General features: G+C 51.4%; 1 protein-coding gene across 1 annotated transcript; it reads right to left on the bottom strand.

The window, feature by feature from the left end:
* Positions 1-424: 424 nt before the first annotated feature.
* Positions 425-4,453, bottom strand: LOC101954134 (homeobox protein NANOG-like). The gene is made up of 3 exons (XM_065597380.1): positions 4,132-4,453; positions 1,954-2,043; positions 425-1,181 (listed from the first exon to the last, which is right to left on the bottom strand). Exons 1-3 carry the CDS (start codon positions 4,438-4,440, stop codon positions 819-821), a joined length of 762 nt encoding a protein of 253 aa, XP_065453452.1. The 5' UTR covers positions 4,441-4,453; the 3' UTR covers positions 425-818.
* Positions 4,454-10,207: the final 5,754 nt, after the last annotated feature.

The raw sequence follows: 10,207 nt of genomic DNA, 5'->3' as shown, positions 1-10,207 counted from the left end.
CCCTCCATGAGATTCTGATGTAAGTCACATGACCAGGAGCTGGTACTCTAGGCATGTGACCATGTTCCTTAAACTGGCCCCAGTGTCATCTAATATTGCTCAGAGCAGGCCTGCCCCGAAAATGGTGCCAGCCACCTGTAGCATGGCTCTAGTATTGCAAACTTCTGAACCGGTGTTAGCATTGGTGGGAAGCTTCTTACAGCACCATGGTAATACAAATCAATAATAATCCAATGTTAGACATGCTTTTCTATATCTTACATGGTGTTTCTGTGTTTTCACATGTTGCAGTGTCCTGCAGTTTGTCCAATGTGTTAAATAAAGAGAAATAGAGATATTTTATGGGAGAAAAAAAATCACCTTTTATTTTATTTGCAATAATAAAAGCACCTTGGATTTCTAGACTTCATCAACAGTAGACACAGCAAGGTTTAGTATAAACAGCCTAAATAGGGTCATAGATTTAAAGGCTAGAAGGGACTAATATGATCAGCTAATCTGACCTCCTGCAGATTACAGGCCAGAGAATTTCACCTAGTGATTCTTGTAGCAAGCATATATCTTGTGATTGAGCCAGATCATATTTTTTAGAAAGATACTCAGTTTCACTGCAGGGTAAATGTGTGGGTACACCAACATATGTGTGTGTGTTTTGTTAGTGACTGCATGAGAGTTTGGGTGAGTGTGAGTGAGCCCATGTGTCTGAATGTAAGATGGGGACAGAGTTGTGTAATTACCAAGTAGGAGACAGCGTGAGAGATGCAGGGAAAGGAAGAGATTCAGTAACAATTGCTTTGGGCCCTCTGCATTAACCCTGCTTAGGGGTGGTACAGATGGTGGCCAGCAGTGCCCGGAAAAGGTGCCACAGTGGCTGAGGCATGGTGGAAGCTATAACCATCTCCTGTCTTTGCGCCATTGTATTCCATGGTCCCAGGGAAGCCATGATAAAAGTCTACTTTGTGCTGGGCAATGAATCCCACTGTCTGTTGGACGCTACAGGTGGTCCCACTTTTGCTGAAGACCCCCCCCTCCTCATTGGCTATGAATGCATAGGGGTTCTGCCCTGCTGAGTAGTTTTGACGGGGGTTGCCCACAGCTTGGATGTTTCCAGCTGCGCTGATCGGATAGCTCTGGTGGAATTTGGGGTGCACTTCCAGGTACCCGCTGGGCTGGAACCCAGTCTGAAAGAGAGAACAGGAATCAAAACCAATTGCATCTCTACTGACACTCACTGGGCTAAAATGTATAAGGGCTATCAATCCTTTTGCTTCCAGGCGTATCCACGAGGCAGGAGGAGGTGGGGAGGGACAAGAAGAAATGTACTTCATAGGTCTGATATGAGGTGATATGGGAGATGTGAGGCCATTCTCTGGGGCATGAGGCCAGACTCACCATTAGCCTGATCCGGTGGAACAGGAGGAGAGCTACTAACACTAGCTGGACCATTGCCCTGGTTGGCTGGGGGACACCAAACTAGCTACCATTTGTGCCTTAGGGCAGGAGGCACAGCAGTGGACTAAATAGACCAGAACAGCAGAAGGCAGGCAGGATGGATCTTCGGCATGACTGGGTATGGCAGAGGCAGGTTACCAAACTAGCGGGACCATGGTACTGATCCAGTACAGCAGGAAATGGGATAGCAGAGGGAACAGGATTGGCGCCTGAGCATTCAGGGGGCCTGGGGTCTTCGGCGGCGAGGGTCCTTCCACTCCGTGTCTTCGGGGCACTTCAGTGGCGGGTCCTGGAGCGAGTGAAGGACCTGCCACCGAATTTCCGCCAAAGACCCGGAGTGGAATTTCTGCCAAGGACGGCAAAATGCTGCCCCCCAAATCCTGCCATCCTAGTGGAAGTCCCGGCCGTGAGAGGGAATATACCACTGGGCTATGGGAGAAGGCAGGACACTGGGCTTTCTAGACCAATGGTCTTGGTCCCCTTTCTGTGGAATGCCCTTACCTGCGTGAGGCACTGAGCCCGCTCCGACCACAGGTTGTACTTCTGGCATCTCTTCAACTTCATCCTTCGGTTCTGGAACCAGGTCTTAACCTGCAGTGAGGGGTCAGAAGGTTCCCGGGGGAATGGATAGTCAGGGGGGAATAGGGAATGGGCTAAGACATTTTTCACCTCTGACTCACCGATTACAATAAGCCTCTTGGGTCGGGGTGGGGTGACTGGAGGGCTCAGGGAATCAGGGGGTGGATTATAAAGCATCTGAGTGGTTGCTGGTTACAATCTGGCCCCAGTTCAACAACAGATGCTTGTTTAGTGGCCTATGCAAATTGTGTTGATGCATCTATGTCCGCAGCGACTACATTGTCCACATTGTGCCCATCATTGTGACATGTAGGCACATTACAGTTGTGAAAAATGAATGAGTATGGCCAGCAACTGGCACAAATCAAACGCAACAGTCTTTACGGTCCCACCCATAGAATGGATTAAATCCCTCCTGATTACAGACCAAAATTAAGGAAACGTGTGTTTGTGGGGGTGTAGGGAGGGCAGAAGGTCTGCCCTGCATTCTATCAGTCCCCAAAATCAAGATCCCTGATGGGGGCAAATTCCAAAGCGAAGTCCCCCAGGGCTGTCTCTGCACTAATAGGGAGCCCTGCAAGGATGTTGATTGCAGCAAATAGCTGGTTGTCTCACCTGTCCTGTTTCTGACAAAACCGGTTTGGGGGTGGGTAGGTGGGGCATGTGTTTGTGTTTGTTGTCCCAGTGTATCCTGGGATATCTGAGACACTAAGCCCAGAGTGCCCAACTCTTTCTTTTGGATAATAAATATCCAAATGCACTGCATTGTGGGATAGGGTTAGGAAGAATGGCTGAACCACGGGAGCTACAATGCTTGCGGTTTCTCATCCACACTAGGGAGAGACCATTATAGACAGCACCAGTTCAGCTGGGCCTGGGCTAGCGATTTCATCTCAGGCATTGTAGCGGTGGCACAAGTGATGCTCATAAATCTGCAGGGATGGCAGTTGTGTGTGGCGCTTGCAGCACCTGCATGATGCCCTGTGTCAAGCTATTCCAAGCAGCAGAACTTTGCAGTGGTGCGGGCAGACAGGTCGGAGGGAGGAGTTCAGCCCTGGGGAGAGCTCACAGCAGCGTCCCAGCTTATTGCAGATGCTGCATGGGAGTATTGGGGAGGAAATGATTTGTGAATTAATCCATACCAGGCCACTCAGAGCCTTATGGTGCAATTCACCAGTGCCTGGAACTGCTTCCAGCAGAGGACTGGGAACTGCTGAAGAGCACAAAGTGCAGGTAACTATGGTAACCCACTTACTGCACAACCACACCACAGACCATGGCGTCACGGCGCTGCCAACTCCTGGCATTCAAAAATCACGAATCGGGCCCTGAAAATCATGAGAGTTGTGATTTTTTTAAGCCAGATTTTAACAAAAGGTATCTCTCACTCGCTTTGCCTCCTCATGTTAGCTATTTTCAAGCTTTTCTCTGAAACCAGGAGGGCTAGAAACTTTTTTTTTTAAATGAAAGCGAAGCTTCTCATGTTTTCATATGACTCAAGGTCTTTAGGAGAATCAGCAAATATTGGCAGATTCACAGTAAAATCTCAGGAGTTGGCAACACCAGCATTAGCTGGCTCCCTCATCGTGAGTCTCAACAGAGGTGCCAAGGACTAGCTGGGTTTTAGCACATTCCATCCATGGATGTGTCATTATCCCCATTTTACAGATGGGGAAACCGAGGCACAGGGAGAAGTGACTTGCTCAAGGTCACCTAGCAGGCCAATGGCATAGCTGAAAATAGAACCCAGGCCTCTTTGAGGCCGAGTCCAGTGTTTTATCCACTAGGCAACACTGTCTCCATGCTGAAATTTCCCCTCCCCTCCAAGAAGGGTTTTTCTGGGGCAGGACTGAGGCATATTTGGGAGGTGGAGGGGGACAGTTATATTGGTGTGTATGGAGCTTGCTCTGTCACAGCAATGTCCTATACTTACTCTGAGGATAACTATAGGACATAAATACAAGTATTGTAATCCACACCTTTGCCCCTGTTCTGTGCTAATCACCCCCCACTTTTCTTTCACTGCTCCTCTTGCAGTAAGTGACATTCAGGTGCAGCCCAGCCATTACAAGGCAAACACTCTATGCTCTTGCCATTCACCTGCTTGTAAGTGAGCCCCAGAACTGCAGCCAGTTCCCGGATCTGTTGGGGGCTGAGGTATTTCTGGCTCTGGAACCGCTGGTGCAGGGTTTGCAGCTGCTCCTTGGAGAAGGCTGTACGGATCTTGGCCTTCTTCATCCCTCCCTCTCTTTCCTTCCCATTCTTCTGAGGCTTGGATGCAGGCTGGGGGGACGAGGATTCTGTCTGGGGGCTTGTGGCCGAATCTGGTGTGAAGTGGCTGAAATTCCCAGAGCTGGAGGAAGCAGGGGAGAGATCTAAAGACAAAGGGGATATGTAATGAGCCCACATGTGTGTGTACACACACACACACACAACCCTCTGCTGGGTGAGATCAGAACTGCTTCTCCATGTGACATAAGCCATATACTGCTAGCAGCAAAGGAGATTCTCCTTTAGTGCAAGCTCTGGGGATCTGCACCTTTTGCAGCAAAAGAATCTGATATGTATCCCTGATGCCAGTGTCGTTGTGAGTGGCCAGATTAAGCTGCACAGTGATACCCTAGGTGGGAGGTTCATCCCTACAAGTCCTCTACAGGTTGTCCTTCTGCAGAGCACTTTGAGACCTAGGGATGAAAGGCGCTATAATTATATATGTCAAGGTTGTCACTATGCAGCTTAATCTGGCCACTAACGTGACACTGGCAGCCGGGATTGCTATCAAATCCTTTTGCTTCAACAGAGCAGACCCTCAGCACTTGAGCTAAAGGAGAATCTCTGTTTGCTGTTAGTGGTACAGGGCCTCTGTCACATCGAGGAGCAGTTTTGCTCAGGACAAGCGTAATTAAATCCCTTTGGTAGATGGACAAGCTGGGGTGCAGAGGTAAATGATTCGCCCATGGGCACACAGCGAATCTGTGCACTGGACTCTTGGGCTTAGGTCTAGTCATTTTGGGGGCTTGATTTGGGGTCCCCAATCTGAGACACCTTAAAGGGGCCTGGTGCTCAGAGCCCAGGTGTGCTCAACACTCTCTGAAAATCAGGCCCCTTTAAGAGGTCTCAGGTTGGGCACCCAAAAACTGGGGCACTCAGAATGACCCGTCACAAGTGAAAGTTTAGGCTTTGATCCCTTAGTCCTGTGTTCCAGCCACTGGAACAAACTGTCTCTCAACAGTAGTGTTACTTTCCACTCCTTCCACCCAAGGATCTCAGTGCACCGCACAAACACTGGCAAATTGACCCTCACCATCCCGCTGTTGGGCTGGAGGGAGGTATTATCACCACCGGTGTAAGATGACAACGAGAACAACCCAGTGAGCCAGAGTCAGGACAAGAATACAGGTTGCTGGACTTGCAGCCCACTGCTCTAATCACTAGGCTGCCACTCCCCCTTGCGAAGCACATGAGAACTAGAATAGAATAGGGTGCAGATGAGAGTTTACAGGAGGAGAAAAGGCACAGACAGAGGACACAGAGACAGGCTGGGGCACTGGGGCTCTGCTCCACTCACTCCAGAGACAGTATTCAAGAGGATAGAGGAACCTGCAAAGACCCTGCCAGCTTGTCCTGGGAGATCTCCTAAGGGGGTCTCTGCCTGAAGGACAAAGCCAAGATTGAGATCTAAAGAAAAAGCTTCCTAAGCAATCTGGGCTGTTAGTCCAGACAAAAGCTGCCAACATGCAAAGCCATTGAGGCAGCATGAATAGGAAAATGTTAACAAGTGAGATTACACAGATAGCTCTCCCCTAGGTGTCTGGCACGTGTGGATGTGGCCAGCACTGGAGGCCAGGAGGGATGTATTGGTTTGCCAGCCTGGCCAAATGCCCTGGGACAATTTCTTCCCGCTCCCTGGGCTCCCAACTTCTCACCGGTCTGCTCCCTGATCTCTCCCTGATTTTAACCCCTTCATGTCCTTCTCCCCCTCACCCCCCCATAGGGAGAGGGGAGAGTTAACATCCATTTGTGGGGAGGACAGTTTCAGGACCAATAAGGGAATTACCCCCTTAGATCTTTAGAGACCATCCTAACCCATCCTTGGTCCCAAGCACCTGCCCCAAAGAGTCTGAATCAAGAGGCACTTTGGGAAATCCATCTCCCCCATAAAAAGAACAGGAGTACTTGTGGCACCTTAGAGACTCTAAGTACTCCTGCCACAAGTACTCCTGTTCTTTTTGCGGATACAGACTAACACGGCTGCTACTCTGAAACCTGCCATCTCCCCCATGTAAGCTACTGATCTCTTCTGCAGGTAACTGGCTCCTCCCTGCTACCAATCCCTCCCAAGCTGAGAGGAAAAATGGTTGTGTGGTTAAAGAAGACACTTGAAATTCAGCTGTGGGCTATATTCTGAGCAGAGCCTCAGGCTTGCACTGTGTGACTTAGATCTGCTACCGCCAGGCACCTTGGGTAGTCATTTGCACCTGTGTAAAACACCACCAGCAGAGATGGATGTTAAGGTTTTACACAGGTGCAAATAGAGGTAATCATACCTACCCCCCTCACAGGGGTACATTCATTAATGTCAGTGAAGTGCCCAGCGACTACAGGGAGCAGTGCCATAGAAAAGTCTGTAGATAATCAAACAGCTATAACATGCCACAGCCAGCACTCTGCTTAGACCCCAGCCCTCTCCACAGCCAGCTCCAGCCCTGCCTAGTCATCGCCTTCCCCTGAGAATGCCAACCTACCTCGTGGTCCTTTCCCCAGCCCCCCACCTCCACCGGCCATTCCAGCAGGCCCCACTCACCTAGTGCTGATTCCCTGCCCCACAGACATGTGCTCTACATGTTACCTCCCTGCCTTTCTTGACCCCCTCTGCTTCTGCTTGACTTGCCTCCTAACTGCCACTTCCTGGCCCTAAGAACTGAGAGTGGGGAGCCCGGGTTGTGAGGGCCCGGGGGGGAGTGGGGCAGGTCCCTGGCTGTGGGGAGCTGGGTGGTGCAGGATAGGGAGAAGTTGTGGCTGCAAGGAGGCAGGTTGGGCAAGGAATGCTGGTCTGGGGTGTGGGCAGGGAAGGAGTCAGTGGTGCTCATGTGTGTGGGGATGGGGGGAGCAGGGCAGGTTTACTACAGACCCACTGCGGAACTGGCCCATGTGAGACTTGCATACAAGGGTGGTTGGAGAGGGGCTGCAGGAGAGTGAGCAGGGCTGCTTGGGCTGTGCATGTCTGGGGGGATCTGTGAGTTTGCAGCAATGGCGAAGGTAGGTTAGGTGAGGAGGGTATGCTCAGGCGGCCAGTGGGGTTAGAAGGGATTTCAGCCAGCTTGGAGAAAAGGCAGGACTCCATTCAAAAAAAGATCCTAACTCCACACAGTCATAGATGCACCTTAGTACCTAGACTAGCATCTGCTACCCAACTGGCCTTCCAAGCCCTAATGGGGAACCAGCCAGTGACTGAAGGGTTAGGGGGACTAGGAGGAGGAACAGGAGAGTCAGCAAGAAGCATGAATGGCAGCTAAACAAACCCTCACGCTAAAAACTGAGACAGGCTCAGGTCTTGACAGCTCTTCATCTCTGCAGACCTGTGACTCCACATTCAAAGCACAACATCCAAACCCTCCTCTGGGGTGGAGTGGGGGGAAACACCCAGCCTGCCTGATGTATTTATGGCCCATGGAGCATACTCAGGTTTTTAGCCTGAAACAACAATGCTTGTTTTTACAATGACTCAAGAGAGGTGTAATCCCTACCCCCAAATTCCCATTAATCTCATCGGGGCATTGACTCTAGAGCCTAAAGATAGCAGTAGGCAAAGACCCGCCTGCATTAACTATTTCACTGATGAACATCTGAGCAGATGGGGTGGGAAGGGGGTGGGAGTGAAGCCCATGGGGTGGGAATTGGGAACTGCTGCAGTGAAGGAAATGGAGAGAGAAGACAGGGGAAAACAGACAGAGCCAGGGAAGAGGGAGACAAGCAGAGGAAGGAGGGTGGGGAAAGGAGAGAAACAGAGGGCAGAAACAGTAGTGGAGCCTAACAGGATTCCCAATCCTCCCCCTGTGATACTGCATGAGACTTGAACTATAACCATGATAACTAAACATTCAGTCACTGGGTAAAGGCTGTCATCTCTGCAGTGCCCCCATTGCCAGCTCTGGGAGCTATGCTGTGGGTGATGGGTGTGTGAAATCCTAAATGCATGCTCCAACCCATGGACCAAACATGGACTTCGCCTGTCTCCATAAATATGACAGCTCCAGTTTAAGTGAGGCCTGACCATTCCCTGCCCCCCTTGGCCATTAGCCTGCCAGGATAAGGTGTTCCCAAGGGATCTTACAGGTGTGGCACCAGGAATACAGACTGACAAGGATACTTTGCCTCTACAGTGCTTATACCTGAGGATCTCAAAGTGCTTGCAAGTCTGAATGAATTAGGCTCAGATCCACATTTTATAAAGGGGAAAGAGAGGCACAAAGAGTGGAAGTGATTTGCCCAAGGTCACCCACTGAGTCAATGACAGATCTAGGTGTCCTGAATCTCAGTCCTATGACTTAACTTTGATGGCTTACCTGAGTTCTGGCTTTCCTCCACCGGAAACTGAGCATCACCAGCTGCTTCTGCTCCCCTTCCTGGGCATGACAGAGCATGTTCTGTACCCCCTGCTGAGTTCCAGTAAAACTCCCCGTAGCCCATGCCAGTCCCACTTGGGTAAGGCTGGTAAGAGAGCCCAGCCAAGTGAGCACTCATGTGGGTTTGGTTTGAAGGGGTGCTCCTCCCCCACCTCCCAATAGACAGCACTTCACTCCAGGGCTGGAGCTCACCACCCAGGATGAGGGTGCCCTAGAATGTCTACTGGGAGTTACCTTTATAGCTAGCAGTTCCCTTCTAAGGAGTACAATATCCTGCATCAGCCAGGTCTTCAGTGCACATTGTCATGTTAAAGAGGGTTGATTGGTGGGGAGGGAACGGTGTGAGAGAAGGAGGGGGTTGGGGGAGGAAAGTGACACAGTGGCATCAGGATTAAAAAATGTCCCCCTGAATTCCTGGCATTCTCCAGTCCACTCTTGCATGGGTCCATAGCCCAGGGAAGTCAAGGTAAAGCCTCCCACTGACTCCACTGGGCTCTGGCTCAAGCCCTAAATCATCCCAGAAAGGAGGCCATAGAGGAGAAATGCTCATAGCCTAGCCAACCCTCCTCCCTATTTCCAAACTCCTGGGGCATTCGGTTCTGGAGCTGAACTTCATACCTGGGCGGGGGGGGGGGGGGGGGGGAAGTGGGGCAATTTGCCCCAGGCCCCGGGGCCCACAGGGGCCCCGCGAACCCTGGCCCGGTGGCGGTCCAGGTCTTCACAGCGGGGGGGTCCTTCAGTCGCTCTGGGTCTTCGGCAGTGGGGAGCCCTTCAGTGCTGCCGAAGACACGGAGCAACTGAAGGGACTCCTGCCACCGAAATGCCGCCGAAGACCCGGAACGCCGCCGGTTGAGTACAAGCGCTGCAGCTCACCCGCTTTGCACCAGGCCCCCTGAATCCTCTGGGCGGCCCTGCACTGAAGCCCATTCCAAAGGGGTTTTGCAAGCAGAGGGCTTGATTCCCGGCTGCCCTGCAGTTTGTAGACACAATGCCACCAGCGCAGGATAAAATGCCACCAAGGCACAATGGTGGCCCTTGATACCCTCTGTTCTGGGGAAAGTGACGACGCAGGCGGCAGGACAACAGTGAATCAGGCCCAAGCGGCTGGAACCCATTGGGGTTTTTTTTTTCTTCCCTCAAATCAAATTTCCAATTTGATAGGAATTTGATGGGGCCAGCTGAGACGTGCCAGGAAGAGGCCTGGCCCATCTGCCAGTGCCAGGTGCCAAACTGAAGCCCTAAACTTAGGGGAAGTTCACGTCAGGCCCCCCAATCCAATTTTGCAGAGCAGGCCACACAGGCTCTCTGCTCATATATGAATGAATGAGGCATTTTTGTTGTATCATTCTGCTGGGAGCTAGAGATACAACCTGTCGAGGAAAGGGGAAGGATGGGGGGCTGTAGGGGCAGGGAGGGGATCGCTGGCTGTAGCAGTCACTTCTCCTTCAGAGGCACTTCTGTGTAGCTAAGCATTTTCTTGGCTGCAAACCGTTGCCAGGGCCGGCTCCAGGCACCAGCCGACCAAGCACATGCTTGGGGCGGCATCTGGT

This window comes from Chrysemys picta, chromosome 1 (assembly GCF_011386835.1).
Source record: "Chrysemys picta bellii isolate R12L10 chromosome 1, ASM1138683v2, whole genome shotgun sequence".
NCBI lineage: Eukaryota > Metazoa > Chordata > Testudines > Emydidae > Chrysemys > Chrysemys picta.
The sequence above is the reverse complement of the archived record's forward strand: the minus strand, read 5'-3'. Positions and strand labels throughout refer to the sequence as shown.

Excerpts from the sequence above, each read along its gene's own strand:
- LOC101954134 (XM_065597380.1), bottom strand. The coding sequence starts at position 4,440 with ATGTGGGCTCATTACATATCCCCTTTGTCTTTAGATCTCTCCCCTGCT. Across the intron at positions 2,044-4,131 it reads TGGGGCTCACTTACAAGCAG|GTTAAGACCTGGTTCCAGAA; the intron begins GTGAATGGCAAG and ends CCCTCACTGCAG. Across the intron at positions 1,182-1,953 it reads GGGCTCAGTGCCTCACGCAG|ACTGGGTTCCAGCCCAGCGG; the intron begins GTAAGGGCATTC and ends TCTCTCTTTCAG.